The 19,562-nt window shown below is 41.6% G+C and overlaps 2 protein-coding genes across 5 annotated transcripts in view; one reads left to right on the forward strand and one right to left on the reverse strand.

The window, feature by feature from the left end:
* Positions 1-2,644: 2,644 nt before the first annotated feature.
* fbxl9 (F-box and leucine rich repeat protein) lies at positions 2,645-10,112 on the forward strand. 2 transcript variants are annotated; one of them, XM_075469349.1, is made up of 11 exons: positions 2,645-3,006; positions 3,221-3,322; positions 3,447-3,581; positions 4,512-4,691; positions 5,243-5,548; positions 5,738-5,954; positions 7,654-7,811; positions 7,895-8,110; positions 8,249-8,461; positions 8,547-8,764; positions 8,882-10,112. In XM_075469349.1, the coding sequence occupies exons 1-11, from the start codon at positions 2,953-2,955 to the stop codon at positions 9,045-9,047; spliced, it is 1,965 nt and encodes a 654-aa protein (XP_075325464.1). In that variant the 5' UTR covers positions 2,645-2,952; the 3' UTR covers positions 9,048-10,112. The 2 variants fall into 2 exon arrangements, with proteins under 2 accessions (XP_075325464.1, XP_075325465.1); XM_075469350.1 differs by lacking the exon at positions 3,447-3,581.
* A 7-nt stretch (positions 10,113-10,119) lies between these two features.
* The window catches only part of elmo3 (engulfment and cell motility 3), a 28,901-nt gene continuing 19,458 nt past the window's right edge, over positions 10,120-19,562 (reverse strand). The window contains exons 1-7 of one of the 3 annotated variants that reach the window (XM_075469352.1): positions 17,684-17,835; positions 15,349-15,512; positions 13,227-13,339; positions 13,038-13,142; positions 11,698-11,777; positions 11,524-11,604; positions 10,120-11,405 (exon numbers count right to left, since the gene is read on the reverse strand). In XM_075469352.1, the coding sequence (XP_075325467.1) occupies positions 11,193-11,405; positions 11,524-11,604; positions 11,698-11,777; positions 13,038-13,142; positions 13,227-13,339; positions 15,349-15,512; positions 17,684-17,689 (762 nt within the window). In that variant the 5' untranslated portion in view covers positions 17,690-17,835 and the 3' untranslated portion in view covers positions 10,120-11,192. Of the gene's footprint in view, positions 11,406-11,523; positions 11,605-11,697; positions 11,778-13,037; positions 13,143-13,226; positions 13,340-15,348; positions 15,513-17,683; positions 17,836-19,562 lie in introns of those variants that run through there. The other 2 variants (XM_075469351.1, XR_012769999.1) reach the window with 2 other exon arrangements.

The raw sequence follows: 19,562 nt of genomic DNA on the forward strand, positions 1-19,562 counted from the left end.
CTGTGTATCCACCTGACTTCTGCACAACACAACTGATGGTCCCAACCCCATTTATAAGGCATGAAATCCCACTTATTAAACCTGACAGGGCACACCTGTAAAGTGAAAACCGTTTCAGGTGACTACCTCTTGAAGCTCATCAAGAGAATGCAGAGTGTGTGCAAAGCAGTAATCACAGGAAAAGGTGGCTACTTTGAAGAAACTAGAATAAAAGGCGTATTTTCAGTTGTTTTACACTTTTTTGTTAAAGGCAGGGTAGGGGATCTTTTTCTGGAACATTTTTTTACATATTGCTTGAAATACTCTTCACACCCCCATTGCAACCAATTAATTAAAAGTTTTGACACAAATATGAAAAGTTTTAGTGGCCTCTAGAACGTACAATCTAGGAAAAACAGTATCCAATCATTGTGAACGGACCGTTCACAATGATTGGATTCTGATGCCGTCTATCAAACTGCAATCTGCTCCTCCCTCCCCCTCCCCCTCCCCCTCCCCCTCCTTCCCCCTCCTTCCCCCTGTGCGCGTACCCTGCTCCATGAACGAAGCTTGGCAGGAAGCTAAACTAGAGCCAGCTTGGCTAGCACCTAGCATTATTAAACGTATAGTTAGCATAAACTAAATACTAAATACTAAATACGGCAACGATCGATGCTTGCTGTCAGAACAGCGCTCGTGCACCTTCGTGCTCGTGCGCGTTCATGTACTCTAGAGGCGTGCCTTCGGGGGGAAAGTGAAGAAAAGGGTTGGGACTTTTTACCTGTGTATTTTCAAAATGCAGCTTCGCTGGACTCAAAATCCAGGATCTCCTACCCTACCTTTAAGTACATATTTCCACATGTGTTAATTCATAGTTTTGATCCCTTCAGTGTGAATCTACAATGTCAATAGTCATGAAAAGAAAGGAAACTCATTGAATGAGAAGGTGTGTCCAAACTTTTGGTCTGTAATGTATATATATATACATATGAATGCATCGGTAATCAATCGCAAAACATGGAAAAGTAGAGCAGTCAAAGAGGCTGCTCTTTAATAATTTACTCTTTCAGTGAAGCTCTTTTACCTTAAATTACATTGTGAAATTAGTCCTTTCATTAAATTGAGGGACATGAATGTTTGTACATTAATGTGCACTCTTCTTTCATCTGAAATCTTCTACCATTCAGCAGGTAACCTCCTCATCTCTTCATGGGAAACTCTTGAGTTTCTGTATCACAGTAGAGCTTCAGAGGAAAAACCACAGAAAAGCTGTTAACGAGCGGCAAGACCTGCCTACAAACAGGGTTGGGTATAGTAACAGACTACAAGCAATCCAGATCACATCATATGATTTAAAAAATCTACGTTTCTAAATCAGACGTGATAACATTTGAAAATATGTTAGATTAAAAATGCACTTTTCAGGATTTCTTGACTATATTTTGATTAAATGGTCAAAATATGGCAAAGAAGGAGTTCAAAGTATCATAAGTATTATTAGAGATGTGAATATTCTACTACTTTGGGTTCTTAGGAATTAAGAAAACACAGAGTTAGGCTGCCATTTCAGGTAATTATCATGATTTATCATGACTTTCTACTCGGCGATCATCCAGTCTGTCATCTGCACCTCCATCACTGTCTGGTTTGGGTCAGCCACCAAACGAGACAGGGCCAAACTTCAACGGACAATTAGGGCTGCAGAGAGGATTATTGGAACTGACCTCCCTTCCATCCAGGACCTGTACCGGTCCAGGGCCAGGAAAAAAATCTCTGCAGACCCCTCACATCCTGGTCACAAACTGTTCAATCTCCTGCCCTCTGGCAGACGATACAGGGCACTGCTTGCCAAAACCAGACGACACAAAGACAGCTTCTTCCCTCAAGCAGTCACTCTGTTGAACACCCAGGAATAGCATTCCCACCCATAGTGTCTATTTATTTATATTTATAATCAATTAAACTCTTACTGTTCTGTATTTCTAATTTTTATTATTTTATGTTATTGTTGAGTGTTGTACTCTGTGAGTGAAGTTACCGGAGTCAAATTCTTTGTTTGTTTGGTCAAACCTGGCCAATAAAGCTGATTCTGATTCTGATTCTGATGATTTCATTCCTTTTCATTTCCATTTATAAAAAAAACAAAGGGTCAGGGCTCGTCTTGCATTATATAAAAAAGTGTATTAAAAGGTTAAAGTTCAGGTTCCAGCCAATTTGCATATGTGGGTTACAGATACATTGCATCAGGGTTGATATTTGGGGCCCAGCTGAAATACCCAACTATGGCTTTCATGGATGTCTCAGATATGTTTGCCAAGATGGTTTATTTTCAGTTAGTGATTTCAATACTCCAAAATCTAGATGACATACATGACAAAAATTAAAATATATCAGATATAGCAAAATAACTCAAATATAATGTGTGTAATTGTTCAGTCTTTGGCAACATTTCCAAGTAACTGGACCGCACATTCAAAGAAAAGTGCCATTACAGTTTTAAAACTTGAACACATCCACTTCGATTTTATTCATATTCATGGGAGATATCGTAGAAAAACTCCTTCGGGTCTGGAGCGTCTCAGTTGCCTAACAACGCAACAGCCAATCACAGAAGAGCATCCGTCCTGCTGATGCAACGCTCCGCCCTGTGACGTCTCCTCGGTCAGCTGATCCAACTCAGGTCAGGCTGCATGTACTAAATGTACTGAAGTTCTGTGTCGTTACGGTGAAAAGTAGCTTTTACTGAGATGTCGGCAGGTACCGAGGCTTTTCAGGAGCGCCAAATAACCTGAAATTTATTATTTTATTGATGAGTTTGTGACGAAAATGAGACGAGTCGGCTCTCAGTAGATATTAGCTTAGAAGCTAAAGTTTGTTATGGAGAGGATTTTTTAGCTTGTACAGGTAGTTAGTGGACAACTCATAAACTTAAGATGGTTTGGACTTCTTTGTGATTGTGAAGAAGAGTCTGAGATGGAAGAAGGCGATGGGGAAGACATTATAGAAACACCTGAGCTGCCCTTGGAGGTGAGTTGATTTATATATTTACAGATATTAATGCAGAAGAGCAGCCAGCTGGTGCCTCAGATGGACGACCACCGTTCCTATCAAATGTCCAATTTACATTAATGGTGTGCTGTCATTTTAGTTGATAACATTCTCTTGTGTACCTCCAAGATGGCTTTCTCTCTTCCAGGATTTTTAATGTAACCTAATACTCCATCTTTATCTCTTTCTGTAGATTATAGTTTACATCCTGAGCTTTCTTCACGACTCAGACAGGAAGGACGCCTCACTGGTTTGCCACAAGTGGTACAATGCCAGCCAAGACCTTTGCTTTCAGGTAATATAGGTTACAAAAACACACTGTGTAAATTTGCATGCTCTGCTTTGAATAATGGCTGAATGAAAGGCGGTTTAAAGAGTGTGCACCCTCATGTCACCTCCCTGTCTTCATCTGTGTGCAGAAAAACGTCACCTTCAGCTTCCCGGCTTCAGCCTCGTCTCTGGAGCTAGTCAGAGGTCTTGGCAGAAAGTCACACTGTAGCCTGAAAATCAGCCAGCTTGATGGCTTCAGTATTTCCAGATCACTCCTTCTGGAGGTGCAGTATACTGTTATCTATGAATACAGTTACTTCTTATGATATTTTAAAAGTATTTTTCTTGCTAAAACTGTTCCTAATGTTCATAAATGGTCCCATCTGTGCTAAATGTTTTGTTTTGCATGTTTTTGTGTTTGCTTTTTCATCCAAGCCCACAAATAACTACCGTACATGCAAAAAAGCAATCACAAGCTTCTTTGTTGGTTAGGAGAATTCCCCCACCTCCAGGGCTAATGAAAACCATTTCAAGAAACCTGTCGAGCAAAAACAAAACTTTTTTTTAAAACTCAGAAGCTCTCTGCCATCAGGCCTGGGCAGAAGTCTCTCTGCTTGAAAAACTAACATTTTGGAAAAGATTTTAACAGTACTTTAACTACGTTTGTGCCTCATCCAACCCAGTGGGACAGGAATTTAAGATAAGAGGGTGTAACAATTCCAACACTAATGACAGACAGATCACAGTCCAAAGTTTAGAGCAATAACAGTATTTCCTTTAGAAGTCATTGCTGACCTTAATTATTTGAACACGCAGGTGTTGAATTTTCTTTTAAAGATATTGTGCAGTAAAAAGTTGTAAACCTCAATGGTTGCCAGGAAAGATAAGGCCAAAGTCTGATGCACCAGTGTTAACTCAGAATTAGGCTAATAGTGTTGGAGTTTATGTCGTAGTATAATCATCACACATGTTTGACCATCTGTCATTTCTTTATGACACAGAGCTAGCGGGTTGTGACTGAAAGGACATCCCCACTCTCACTTTTCATGCTTCCCTCCATTTATATTTAATAACAGTAAATATCAAATAAAATGCTTTTCTAACCTTTTATTCTGGTCCCTTCCTATTTTTTTCTAACTTCTCTTTTTCTTAACTTTTCTTCTTGATCCCTTGTGTCTCTGCTCTCTTCTATTTTTATGTCCCTGTCTCCTCAGGTTGGTCTGTGTCTGGGCTCCAAGGTGGAAAGCTTGGCCCTGCCTGGTAGCAGCATAACCGAGGCCTCTCTGCTCTCTCTGCTGCCTCGCCTGACCTCACTTCAGAGGCTGGACCTCAGAGGTCTGGACAGCCTCTTCATGTCCGGAGCTTTCCTGTCCAGGGAGGAGCACAGACAGCAGGTAATATGTCGCGTGCAACAGTGGGATCAGGGCAGATGTTGGCTGTTGTTTTAATTACTGAAGTCAACTCTTCTGGTTTATCTAAGAAGCCATAGTACAGCAACTATTACAAAGTTATCAAATAAATATTTTAAACTTTGATTAAATTGAGAAGATATTGATAAAATGTTGAAAAGTGAGAACTTTAATGAATTCTTACAATAAATGTGCACATTTAGGGACAGGGGCAGTTTTCAGTGTCAAACTTTTCCCCATTCTTACCTGTCATTTTGGACTTAGACTGCTCAACAGTTTTTTTTTTTTATTGTTTTATAATGCAACAAAGGTTTTCACACACTCTGGATTTTGTAATGAGAGTTGTGAGCAGCAGGCAGGACCATTTGGCACCTGGACTCTATTACAAAGGACACATGTAGAGCAGAATGTAGGTTGACATTGGCAGGCCACCCCTGAAAATGCCATCATTTGGATGGCAGCTTATGCTGCTCTTAAACCATTATATATCATCCAGCATCATCCGCTTGTAGAAACAGTCCATCTTCCTGTTCCAGGTCAGGTCAGCTCTGTGCGGTCTGGAGGAGCTGGATTTGTCTGACCTGCGCTACCTCTCCGACCTCACCTTCAATCGGCTCACTGGCTGCACCCCACGTCTCTGCCGGCTCTTGCTGGCCGGCTGCCACATCGCTTTTGAGTTTGACCCGTATCGAGGGTGTCCAGTGGGAACGGTTGAGGACTCCTCAGCGCTACTGTCACTTCGGAACCTGAAGAGGTTGTTAACAGAGCAGAAATCCACCCTCGTAGCTCTGGACCTCAGCAGGACCTCCATCACTCCTGAGTCACTACGCACAATTGCACAGGTCAGTAAACTCTACATTAAAGCATTTTGATTCAGAATCCTGAATGAATTACGAAAATATCAATCCCAGTTTATAAACCGGTTCATATTTGTTGGTTTATACAGGCATGAGATGCTTCTATAAAAGCTCAGATGCATTGAATTGATTTATGAATCATTTTAAACATCCTCTGTATTTTTTCTCTTACAGGTTCAGGATTTGGTGTTAAAGGAATTGTATCTGCAGGGTTGCAAGGAGCTGACAGACTACTCGGTGGAGATTCTGGTGAAGCACCAGCCGGGCCTCCTTAAACTGGACATCAGCGGCTGCACTGAGCTGACCAGCAGGTCCGTAGATGCTGTAGCTCGGGGCCTGAAGTCATTGACTCACCTGTCTTTGTCTCGCGATTGGAAGATCACTGAAAAAGGTTTGTGTGCACATCAGACTTGATAAATGATTTGCTCTCTAACAAAGTGAAATGCCTTTTACTGATTGGGAGCCTCAGTGTTCATTACACCCCACAACAAGTGCTGAGATGCTATTCAGTAGTGGGGCTTAAAACGTGTTGTCTTGGCACCAGTGAAAAGGGAAAAGGTGTGTTCGGCAGTCTGACTCCTGTAGACCTGATGGATTATAAAAAATGAGAATACGTGGAGTCCAAAGTGGGCATGCCTCACGCTCTAAGGAGCTTTATATGTTTGAAGTTTTTGGAAATATTTGTTATTTTCCTTTTGTCATTTCTGTAGGGAAAAATCAGTGGGTCAAGACTCATGATAGATAAAAGCATTCTTATCCTAAAGACGGAGTAAACCCATAACAATTTAATTAAAATCCATGCATTGATTTTAAGGACAAGTCGAGGGCAATTTTTGACTCAATTTCTTGACAAAAGGTTATTAAATCCATGTAATCACTAGAAGTCCTCATGGGTTTACTTAGTAGTTTAGATCGTGACTAGTGATCGAATGTGGAGGAATAATTTTAAAGATTTTACTTGAACAAGTTTGCCCTATCATATATATATCCATTATAGCATGTTACACTGCCCTCATGTGGTCAAATAAACCTGTAAATATGGGTTTAGGTTTAAGGTAGTCTGTGCTTTATAAATGTCTTATCATCCAGTCTGTTATATATGCATATTATCAGATGGCTAAAAATAGAGTGACTTCAGATACCTACAAGTTTGACTTCAGTGAGAACTGTAGACCTATAGATTTATCTAAAGTAGACTTTTAAAGTAGTAGAAGTTTTGTAAAAGCTTGAATCCAACTTTCCCTTTAACACCTAATAAATCCGTAACTAACACTGTATACATGAAGGAAAAGGGGGAAAATGAATCAGTAATATAGTTATATTTGTAGCTTTTAGTGGTCCTCACCGAGCCCTGTGGACAGGAAATATATTATAAGCTACTTTAAGACTCCAAACCAAGGGAAATATAAGTGTGGAACTGAAAACTGCTTGAGATGATATTCACAAAGACTCCAATACCTCTGAACGTCTGACAGTTTAGGGCATGTATGAGTTCTGATGCTGAGGAGGTGATATAAAGCTGCTGTAGGCTCCTCTGGTGGCCAGCAAAAAAAAAAACTATTTGTAGAAAGTGGTTTAATCCAGCGCCTCCTATTCAGGAGAAATGATACAGTTTAATTCTGGAAATATTTAGAATGGAAAGGATTACTCTCTTTGAGATTCCAGAAAGATCTATTTTGAACCAAATCTGGAAATTTGATTGTATTCATAACTATGAGTAGATTTTGTGCGACTCCACAATTTTCAAACACTTCTTTTTTAGTTTGTTATAGGAGAAATGTAAACACCAACACTTCTAATGTGCAGAGTTAAATCTTTATTAGAGTGTAAAATAAGATTTTCAGGGAATCTGATTGAGGTAGTTGGACAATTGGGTGAGTGAATGAAAACGTGTTTCACACAAATGTATAGTAACCCTGTATAGGTTAAATGGACTCCCTATGAGAGGAAGTAGAATTTGACCTACTTTCTCCTTTATTGTGCACATATGTAGAAGGAAAAAACTGAATAACTAGAAGGGGACTTTATATATATATATATATATTAAAAAGACAATGTCCGTTATCAGTAATGGTTTCATGTCTCCACAGGCCTCGCCGACCTGCTGTCCATACCGTCCCTGCGGTCTCTGGATCTGTCCGAGTGTCTGCACATCAGCGGAACAGAGATTGTAAAAGGTTTGAAGGGATCCAGTGCTACCAGAGCACAACTGGAGATGCTCAATCTCAAGAGCTGCACCTACATTCGGGTGAGTAAGCGTCTGCGTTTGTGTGTCGTGTGCTGGACTACAGACAGGAAACTAAAACCAGCTTCTGTATCTTCACTCTTCAGGATCTTGCAGTTTTCTCACTCACGCAGCTTCTTGGGGATTCTCTCCGTGAGTTGGATTTGACATCGTGCGTTAACGTCACTGACTTGTCTGTGTGCGCCATAGCCACCTACCTGCAGAAGCTGGTAGTTTTGCGGCTCGGCTGGTGTAAAGAAGTAACAGACTGGGGTCTGCTGGGGATGGTGCAGAAAACCCAATGCGAGCATGATGATGAGACGGTGAGAACCACGGTTACATACTATTGTTTGCACCGACTAATGTAACATCAGGCCAAATGACCTTTGTTGTTGATTAAAGTGCATTGTATTTTTAGGTTGAAAGTGTCGTTCCAACAATATTTTGTATTTTTTTCACAGGGCGACAAGGGTCCCAGGTTTACCCGGACCTTCGGTAACATGGGCTTCTTCAAACCCCCTCGAATGCCTTTTGAGGAGCGACCCAAGCTGGTGACTCAGAATGACCTGCAGCAGTTCAAACAACAGGCCGGAGCTTCACTTTTAGCACTTAAAAGGCTGCAGGAGCTGGACCTCTCAGGCTGTGAAAAACTCACTGACAGCAGCATCACACAGGTGGGAGGATGAGCAGCGCCGGATGCTTCAGTTTGGAGCGGGAATTCTGAATATGTGGATGTTATGTTGTTTCTCCTCTCCCCAGGTGGTGCATTACCCAGACCTCCAGCGTCTGTCTCTCTCAATGCTGCCAGAGATCACTGACGCCAGCTTGGCGTCGATTGGCAGGCATTGCCGCAGCCTCACCAGCCTGGCGCTCAGCCAGTGTCCCGGTATCTCTGACCGTGGTGTGGCACTGGCTGGGCCGTACCTCCACCGACTGCAGCATCTCTACCTCTCTTGTTGTAATAACATCACTGACAGGTGGGTGGCATGCAGCCTCACATAGAGCCTCAGTCCAGGTCAAAAAGTCTGCTGCAGTGAGTGCATAGCTGTAGATCAAACGTGAATTCCTTAACTCTTTACATTTAAACCCGGCAGGTCATTGTTCCTTCTGATGCAGCACTGCAAGCGCCTGAAAACAGTCGACATCTCAAGGTGCAACAACATCTCCATAACAACAGTGGACCTCCTCCAATCAAAGCTGCCCTTTCTGGAAAATGTCCATTACAGATTCATAGGCGGTACTGATCTTACACTGATTTAGTGACAGAATGTGCTGAATGACTTCCGGATATTTTCCAGAACAAAACCTGCTGACCAAAGCCGGCTCCTAGTCAACCTTTGGCACATTTGAGGATGTTGCACTTGAACTGAAAGAACCCTTTAAGCAACATTAGAAACTGCTCTTCTCTTAAGGGCAGGCGATGTTCTGATGAAAATAAGTCTTAAGGGAAAAATGTTTGGATGTGATATTTATGTTCAGTTTATGAGGAGAATCACCTCAGGCACAGATTTCACTTAAGGACAGTATGAAAAGGTGCTTTAGGCTAAAAAAAACAACAACTTACAGGTGCCACAGAGAGGAAGGAAAGGTGTATAATGTATCACTTAAACTTGATGGTTGTGACCTAAAATATCTTCAAAACCGCTGAAGGTTTGGCCGAAATATACACCGGCAGAAACTGTCCTTATGTTAAAGATTGAAAAATGTGCACCAAAATAACTCTATATTTATTCATTCTGAACTGATTTCATTAAATAATCTTGACATTCAGTTTATAACTACCTACATAAAACCCCAGTAACAAAAACATTTTTGTAAACTATAGATATATATGTATGTGTATATGTATATATTTATATGTATGTATGTGTGTGTGTATATATATATATATATATGTATACTTTTGCATTAGAGCACGTCAGTGCTGATCCTACTTCCATTTGCTGCGTTAACAACAAACTTTCTGGTTTTAATTATTTAGGAGTTTTTATGAAAACTGCCTGTGTCGTCAGTAAATGTGATGCCCTCCCAACTTTAATTAGAATTAGATTTTATGGAGAAGGAGCATCATCCCACAAATTGCAAACCAAATGCCATTTCTCCCCAGCTGAAATCTGTGGTCATTTACTGTTATTACAAGTCTTTTGCAATGCTTTCTTCTATGATGATATTCTTTAATTCTGTATGTGCATTGTTGAGTAATCATGTTCTGATAAAACGCTGCATGATGCACCATGTAGTCTGAGTGTAGCTCTAGATAGTAAAGACAAGGAATAAACTACAAAAGTGTGGCTACTGCAGCCCATTAAAAAACCCAAAAAACTACACGGTCTTGAGTCTTTTGTTCGAATATAAATCAAACTGTTTATTTATGTAAAGTCACGCCAAACACATGATGCAAAGTGAAGGTCGTTGCGTTGTGTGTCAGGGACGCATAATGACGGTCGTGACTGCGTTGACATGAAACAACAAAAAGGCAGAAAACAAACAGACACAATATTTTATAAACTGTAAACCTATGTCAGTTCAAGGCTAGCTGCTTCGAGTGATACCACTGAATGCTCGCGGAGTGTAGCACATTGTGACCCCCATTACATTATAATAGGTACCACATATGAAAAGCATCAGTTTTAGAGTTAAAACAGGATTTGATCCAAAACAATTGTGTATGCTATCATACAGATTTACAGGAATATAAAGCTTATTATACACATCAAATTATTGAACATTTGATTCTTGGCAAAGGCGTGTTGAGACAAAAAAAAGGTAGATATGTACCAAATTGAGTCATTTATTAAGCTATTGGAAGCCGTACAAGGACAGGTATATTGGGCTATCAAGACCCTGAAAAGTACTGCCTTCCTTTCATATGCTGTATATGAATTACATGTACCATATTGTAAGCGATGTGATTTAATTAATGCCCATTATAAAGGAAAATCAGTACAAGAATTTAACAGATGTGAGCAGAACCAGAACAAAGCATCTGCAGCCACCGACACAGGAATACTCCTCATATGAGAGTAAGTTTTAGATACATTAAAAAATATAAAATGATTATATAATAAATTTAAAGTACCTTTATCAAGTGGTTGTATAGGTATACTTATATAAATCTTGAGGGAACCCGTCGGGTTTCCTGACAGATGGAGACGAGCTGAACAACGGATCATCACGAAGAGTAACAGCCAGCAGCGATTATTCCACCCGCTCCAAACTTCACAAGTTTTCTTCTGCTCGTTCTTTCACTTGGATGCAGAGGACCGGGCCACAAAAGAAACTGATGTCAACGTTTCAAAAATCCAGAAAGCAAGTGCATGGACGCACGGCTTAGATCCCAGAACGCACACAGGCGCACACACAAACAACTTTTTACACACCCACACACCAGCTTGTGCATGCACCCTACTGCTCAGTCTGGCTGAAGTCGTAGCAGAAGTTGTAGCTGCTCGGAGGTTTGGGGACGACCGGAGCGCTGTCCGGGATGGGAACGTTCTCGAGATCCAGGAGGCGGAGTTTGATTTCCATAGACAGGAGGATCTCCAGCTCACTGCGCATGGATTCGCTGCTCATCTCTCGGCCCAGGAGGACGCTCAGTCCATCTGTCCACAGGCAGAACTGACAGGCGGGATAAACCATAAGTATATTGTTTATATCAGTCCAGAAAAACAGAAGTAAAGAAGAAATGTATGGATGTAACCGAGTTCATCAAGTACAGAGTAGAGTCCAGACTCACATCAGTCCTGGAGGGGGCGATGAAGTTCAGGCTGTCCTCTTCTACATCATAGGTGATGCTAAATGCCAGATCCAGCACGTCCTACAGCAGAAAAGCACAGTGAGACTTCTCATGTGTTATATCTAGTGACAGGAGGGGAATGTGGCCACAGTAAAGACAAGGAGCACAGCTGACCTTACTCTGTTTGCCTTTATTCTCCTTCATGTGAGGGCAGTCTTTTCCCGTTAGCAAGCCTTTGATGTCTGCGACTGGAACTTAAGGAGGAAGAGAAAGGACAGAAAAATCTGGTGAATGTAATTCAGATGTTTGATTTTCATGAAGAAATAACTGGTATGCATGTTGAGGATGGCTGAGCTCTTCACCCTATCTCTAAGGCTGAGCCCAGCCACCCTCGGGAAGAAAAAACATTTTGGCCGCCTGTATCCACAACCTAATTTTTACGGTCACTGCCTACATCTTGAGACTGGGTGAGGGTTGGAACAAGGATGAAGCAGTAAACTGCACCGTCCTTATGACTGACTGATGAAGCCCCTATCGGTCTGTCCAACTCGTGAACGAGATCCCGAGAAACTTAATCTCCTCTGCCTGAGGTAGCGACTCATCCCCAAGCCTGAGAGAGCACTCCACCTTTTTCTGATTGAGAACCATGGCCTCTGATTTGGAAGAGCCGACTCTCATTCTGGCCACTTCACACTCAGCCCTGAACCGCACAAGCACCGACATCCCTCAGGCCACAGCTCTTGGAGGCAATGGATGTCTTGAAAATGGTCCGTTCAGATTCCATGTTCCCAACTTACCCCAGTATGAGAAAAATTCTCCTGAAGGTGCGAGTTGAAGAGCTCATGGACAGGGGACTCCGCCAGTTCACCCTCACCACCCGTTTGGGCTAACCAGGTCTGTCGGGCAGTCTTCCCCGCCAACGGATTGATATGTTGAAAGCTCTGCCCCTCACTTCACCCAAGGGTCCAAAGGTATCATCTACCTTTGGCCTAAGGCAGCCTGGTACCAGGTTTGCTTATGTACCAGCTTATGCTCGAACATGATGTTGGTAATGGTCAATCCAAGACTAGCACAGAAGTCCAAAAACTAAACACTGCTCAGGTTCAAATCAGGGAGGCCGCTCCTCCCAATCATGCCTCTCCAGGTCACTCCGTCATTGCAGACATGGGTATTCTAAATATTATTACCTCACAGACATTTTAGTTGAGTTTTTTCTCAGTGAGGACATTAAAGGGTTAAAGAATAATTCTTGTTTATGCAACCTGGCGTTTTTCTCATTTACATCCCCACTGTGTCTCTGCGGGTCATGCTAATTTTGCACTCTTCACCTCTTTCTGATAAGACTGAAGGAATTCGGAAGTTGTTTTTTTTTACATTTATTGTTTAACTATTCATTTCCATTTCCCATTTTATGGATCACTGCAGATGTTTGCAGACTGATATCATCCCAAGCACACACATCTGTGCGTGCCTCTTTGTTAACAAATCTTCACATCTGTCCTGCTTCAACTCACTCTTCTTCTGCAGTGTTTCTATCGGTGGACTTTCTGCATCGTCCTCCACATCGTCGTAGTGAAGCATTTTGTGATTGGGCGACAGGCGGCAGTACCACAATTTATCTGAGGGGGAAAAACAAATACATCAGACAATCACAAGTGTTAATCTGACAAAGCCCAGTCTACAGTGTGCATCTGTGTGCTCACCCTGTCTGCGCCGGCTGCTGATTTTTCTGAACATGGTTCCCTGACACAGTCTGTTGAGTCTCTGCTGGCGGATCAACTCGAGCAGCTCTGGTTTAAGGCGCTCTTTGAGCTCACTGGAAAGAAAAACACAAGCGTAATCAATAAAATTCTTTGTCACATGGTATTAGTGTCCACTTTGGTGTCAGGAAACTTCAGGTTGCTAAAAGAGGTGCAAACCCACACTCAAACAGCAGTCAAGAAGACAGAAATAAACTAATCTAAGACTAAAACATTGCCAGGATCACATTCAGCATTATTAAAGGAGTTAAATCAAATTTAGGTTAAAGCTCAGACAATAAAGTAAGTCTTCATGGGTGCACCCTAGGTGTGAGAATATAAAACTGCTACACCGAGTATTTAGTGACAAATGACACATGATCAACAGCAGACAGCTGTCCAGTCAGCTGGTTTCATAGGGGTGGAAACAATGTGAAACAGAGCGGGTGATCATGTTCGAGAACAGTCAGCACTCACTTTTCTAAGAATATTATTTCCTAATCTCAAGACTGTGAAGCCAACATTCAGTACTACCGTTAGTAATGACACTCAAACAGATAAGAAAAGAAAGGCTCGTAGAGCTGAAAGTTCACCCTCTTTCAATTCTAAATTTTAATGTATCAGGACATCATGAAAATAAAATCATCCGGTCCTCACCAGGACTTAAAATTGGGAAAATGCAAGCTCAGATAAACAACACATGACATATTACACTGCGCCAGTACCTTTGTCAAACAAAAACTAAGACAAAAAGCAGAAGCAGTGTGTGAAAAACCAGTCCACCCCATGATCCAACAGCTTGTAGAACCACTTTTAGCAGCAATAACTTGCAGTAATGGTTTTCTGTATGGGGTTATCATTCTCTCACATAGTTGTGGAGGGATACTGTTCCACTTTCTTTACAATGTTGCTTTGGTTCATTGAGGTTTGCAGCATTGGTTTATGCACAACTCTCTTAAGGTTCCACCACTGCATTTCAGTCAGGTTGAGGTTCTTTTTCAGACATTCTGTTGTAGATCTGCTGCTGAGTTTGGATCTTTGTCCTGTTGATGACCCATTTTCAGCCAAGCTTTAGCTGTCAGACAGATGGCCTCACATCTGACTCTAGAACACTTTGGTATCCAGAGGAGTTCATGGTGGACTCAATGACTGCAAGGTGCACAGGTCCTGTGGCTGCAGAACAAGCCCAGATCATCAGCCCTCCACCACCGTGCTTGACAGCTGGTGTGAGGTGTTTGTGCTGATATGCTGTGTTTGGTTTCCTCCAAACGTGCTGCTGTGCATTATGAGCAAACATCTCCACTTTGGTCTGGTCTGTCCAAAGGACATTGTTCCAGAAGCCTTGTGGTTTGTTCAGATGCAGCTTTGCAAACCTAAGCTGTGCTGCCATGTTCTTTTTAGAGAGAAGGGGCTTTCTCCTGCAACCCTTCCACACAAGCCATACTTGTTCAGTCTTTTTCTAACTGTGCTGTCATGAACTTTAACCTTTAACATGCTAACTGAGGCCTGTAACTGTTAGGTTGCTGTTGGGTTTTTCACAGTTTCTCTGAGCATTGTATGGTCTGACTTTGGGGTGGACTTGCTGGGACGTCCACTCCTGAGAAGATTGACAGCTGTCCTGAACGTTTTCCACTTGTGAATAATCTTTCTCTCTGTAGAATGATGGACTCCAAATAGTTTGGAAATGACCTTTTAACCCTTCCCAGATTGATGGGCAGACACAGTTGCTTCTCTAAGATCATTGCTGATGTCTTTCCTCCTTGGCATTGTGTTAACACACACCTGCATGCTCCAAACCAGCAAGGTGACCAAACTTCTGCTTTTATAGAGGTGCGCACACTTACTGATGATCAGTCAATAAGTTTAATTTCATTAGCAACACCTGGCTGCGACTTACCTTCTTAATTCCTATGGAAGCAGTAAGGGTGGACTTAGTTTTTCACACACTGCTTCTTCATTTTTATGTACTTGTTGATAAATAAATACTGACACAGTGTAATAAGTCATGTGTTGTTGTTCATCTGAGGTTGTATTTACGCACCTTTACATCGAGCACTATGTGCTATGTAAACTACCCGATACTCACAGTACAGGCGGAGCCAGCGTCTCCTCCTGGTGCAGCCGCTCTGTCTGCCGCAGCTTGAGGATCTCGCTGTAGTTGAGAGCGTTAACTTTGTTCTTGAAGAGCTCCAGCGATGTCGGCTTACTTGACAGCGTCCTGGTGATCTGCTCCCTCACCACCTGCATCACCTGAGGATGGAACACATGATTACATACCGTAAATATTGTGTTTGAAGGAAAAATAATCAGTCAGGAAGTGTTGGAGAGGAATGTTTAGTTGAAATTAGTTCATTTTTATTTAGGTGGAAAGCCTAATGCAGCTTGCCAGTAACACTTTCCCTTGGTATGGTTTGGTATGATGATGACTTCAAACAGACAGCCTCACGGACCGCAGTTATATCCATTTAATGTTTATCAGTAGGCATGTACGATCGATGTTCATTGATAATGAGTAAATGGGAATTAATAAGTAATGATGTTTATTTATAATAATAATAATAATAATAATAATAATAATAATAATAATTCAGCATTTTCTTCCCTTTGCAATGAAAGCTGAGATTGGCAGCATTTGATTTCTCAAGCACAAAAAAGCTTATTATTTCATGTATTCATTTAACTAATTTAACTCCAGAGAAATTGCCCCTTTTTCCTCTTGAGAGGAAACAAGTCAGAAGGTAAGTATGGATAATTGAAAGATTAGCGTTTGTTCATTTGATCAAACGCGATTTCAGCTTTAAAGATTATTGTCACGATTGTTATCATAATGGATCCATAACTGAACAGGGAGCTGAAGCATAAATGTAGCTTTGTTTGATGCATTTCTGTTATTAGAGCTGAAAACATTTTGCAAACGTTGGTTAAGATAAGACATGACTGACGAACATCTCTCCGTTTCAGCTGCTCAAATAAATAAAGAGATGGCGGCACAAATGGACCCTTCATCACAACAAAATTAGCCTTTTTTTATCTTCAGATAAGAGAATAATAATAACTTGATAACGTCCATTTTCTGCTTTTGCTTCCAATAAGTAACTTCCGTGGTTGCTTTCAGGTAAAATGCTTATGTTAGGCATGAGAAATGTTACCAAAATCAAACATTTCCAGCATCTCCTTTGATTTTTTTTATAGTTGGAGACCAGAAAATCTGGTTTCCAAGCTGCCATCAGATGCTCGATTTTTTTCCAGAATTAGAGGCCTATCTCTTGTGACTGTTTAAAACTGAGACTACTATAAACTATGTGAACTAAAAAAACAAAAAGAAAGACCTTTGCTCTCTGTTAATAGAACCAGGTCAGATGGATCCATCTCTCTGTCGGTGAAATGCAGCTCACTGGCTGTCTGGTTAGTTCTTCACTGCCTCTCCTCCGCTTCTGGTTAATCATTCCTTCTGATTATCACACCTCGGCTTGGATGCACTCATATAATTCAGTTCAAGAGTCAACTCCCTCTTAGTTCACACTGTCTCGTTACCCTCCTACTTTTCTCTTTTTACAGCACAGAACCCAGTCGGTAATCACTGTGATCGCCACAAACGTCAGTATCTATGACCTGCAGTACACAATAAACAAAAATATCTAAAACAAATGTTTAAAGGCTGAACTGCTGTGTGTTTTCTGCATGACCTGACAAAGTGAAGCTCACACAGAGAGACGGGGGTGGGTGACAGCAGTGTTTAAAATCTATGATTTCCTCAGTTGTAAATAAGGGAAAATCTATATCAATCTAAAGCACACCAAGCTAACTGCAGTTGGTCCAGCTCCAGGTTAACTGACGCACTGTACTGACCTAGATCATTCTTACTCACACCCAATTTCACAGATTGTTCACAATCAGTGACTAAAGTGTTAGATCGGCCATTCAATAAAGCTCTGTCCAGACTTCTTTACACAAAGTTATGTGTTTTAACGCAAATGTCTGTCCTCCAACAAAGATCACTGGAAATCCGACGAGCTAAACTCACGATATTTTCTTGTTAAAGGTACTTAAAAGGCAGAAGGCAACAAATAAGATTAACATGGCCAAAATATTTACGACCAATGACAATGGCTGAGCCTATTTGTCTGGCACACGGTGAATTCCAGACTCCAGTCATTCCATATTGAAGCGACTGCAGTTTCACACGGTGGTTCCCTGCATCCAGCCATAATAACCGAGGTGTTCAGCAACTTTCACACGACACGAACTTCAGGCAGCTGCCTCACACTGATTGTGAAATGTCACCTTTTGCGGACAATTTAGCCTCTAAGAATGAAGAAAAAGCAGGTATTGGAGCTACATGTGGAGCACTGAATATTACAGTTCCAAAAAAAAAAAACCTGAAACTTGAACTGAAAAGAAAACCACAAACACAGTCTTACCTCCATTTCTCCTCCTTCTGACCAAATTACGTTGACAAATCCTAACTTCAAACTCCACCTATCGTCAACAGTCTCAGAACTGCGAGAACAGTGACGAGAACTGAAGTTTTAGAGAAGAACTGAGTTATAGAGATCACCTACATGACAGGAGAGGTGCAGGCCTTTGGGTGTTTTGTAAACAGACACCCTGATACTCCCACACACATGCACAATCCCTATGTCCGGCCCCTCTGTCATTTAGCTCAAGTGGCCAATAGGAGCGATGAATGGCAGCTGTCCCTGTTCTCTAAATCCCTGCAGCATGTGTGGATGGGTGTGTGTGTGTGTGGAGGATGTCCGTTACCACGGGGGGGTTCAAATCTGCAAAAATACATCCCATGTGACTGGATGGAGGGAATGCCAGTTTGTGTTTGTGGAACGCTATCACTCAGATGCACAAGCATACATATTTTCCATCCTATATGCAATAAAGCCTAAGTTTGGAATATCTTGTTTCTTTTTCTTTGGAATCTCCACCGCTCTGCCTTATCGAGTCCAACCCTGCCGTTTTCCCCCTCTCATATTGTTTCCAGAGGTTTTACGTTCCCCCCCCCCGTTGTTGTGTAATTACTGCTGATGCCCTGGGCGCTTTGTTTTCCCCGTTTCCTTCTCCCTCTGTTTCTGCCGCTCACCACGCTTCCCTTTGTCCACCTAATGCCCCTTTGTCCTTGCCCCAGAGCACCCTGGGTAGTTGGCCATGAGCAAAAACAAAAGGCCGCTCTGCTGGGCTGGCGCCCAGGAAACCGTCCTGCTCCGTAAAGGTCAGGAGGTCGCTGAGTTTTATGACTATTAGGACAGCGCTTGTGGATGACAGACGGTTGAGTGAGATGTTGAAATGGGTTTCGGTCATCTCGACCACACCTCCTTTCAGGATGTTTAGACTCTCCAGATTTCTCCCAGACATGACTGCTCTGCTGCGGCCTTGGTTCAAACTATCAACAAGTACTACAATGTGGTTGTAAGGTGTCTGAGGGGGCAGGTCAGATAATGGTTAGCATAAGAATGAACCTCTCACACAAAAAACTAACACAAACACACCATAAAACTTCTCGAAACAATCCTGTTTTTAAGTTGGTGTCTCTCGTCTCCGCTGGTTTGTGGGAATGTGTTCCCCTTGTTAAATTTCACGTTTTAATCTATAACCCTTTTGTGGAAGATAATCATCCAAAACAACCAAAATGATCACTGCTGACTTCCAGACAGCCCAAATGCATAAAATAAATAACTAAATCAATTCACTGACAAGTAAAACACGATATAATGATTCACATAAGTGGATCTGAGGTTGGGCCAATCCCAGCTGAGTCTAATTACTCCATGGGAAGCACAGAGTTTCTGTCACAGGACTCTGTAAAAAGGCTGATTGAGCCATGGCAGGCTTGGATTTGAAATACCCCCATGTCATCACTTTACACACACAGTGTAAAACAAGCCAATGGGCCAAACTTGCAAAACAATTCAACACTTTGTTCGCTTCCTCCAGCTGTTTTATACATGTGAATGGAAAAAATTGTCATGATTCTAATCTCAAATGCATGTTTTCTGTGAGCATGTCCAAGTGAGGACAGTTCCATCTTAATATGGAATATGGTGATTGTATGTATTTAAACAGCCATCTGAATTGAACTGGCCGACAGATATAAAGGCACCACTACGATACAAATATGACGTATTCTATCATTTCAGGGCTGTCAGGAATTCATGATATCCAAATAATTCTTTAACTTTTGTTGTGTTTTATCTTTTTTGTGAATGAATTACATTCAAAATATGAGTAAGAGCAGAAAAAAAATCAGCCTAACACAATTCTTCTGTGTGTTATAGTAGGTTTTTTTAAGGT

Source organism: Odontesthes bonariensis, chromosome 7 (assembly GCF_027942865.1).
Source record: "Odontesthes bonariensis isolate fOdoBon6 chromosome 7, fOdoBon6.hap1, whole genome shotgun sequence".
Classification (NCBI taxonomy): Eukaryota; Metazoa; Chordata; class Actinopteri; order Atheriniformes; family Atherinopsidae; genus Odontesthes; species Odontesthes bonariensis.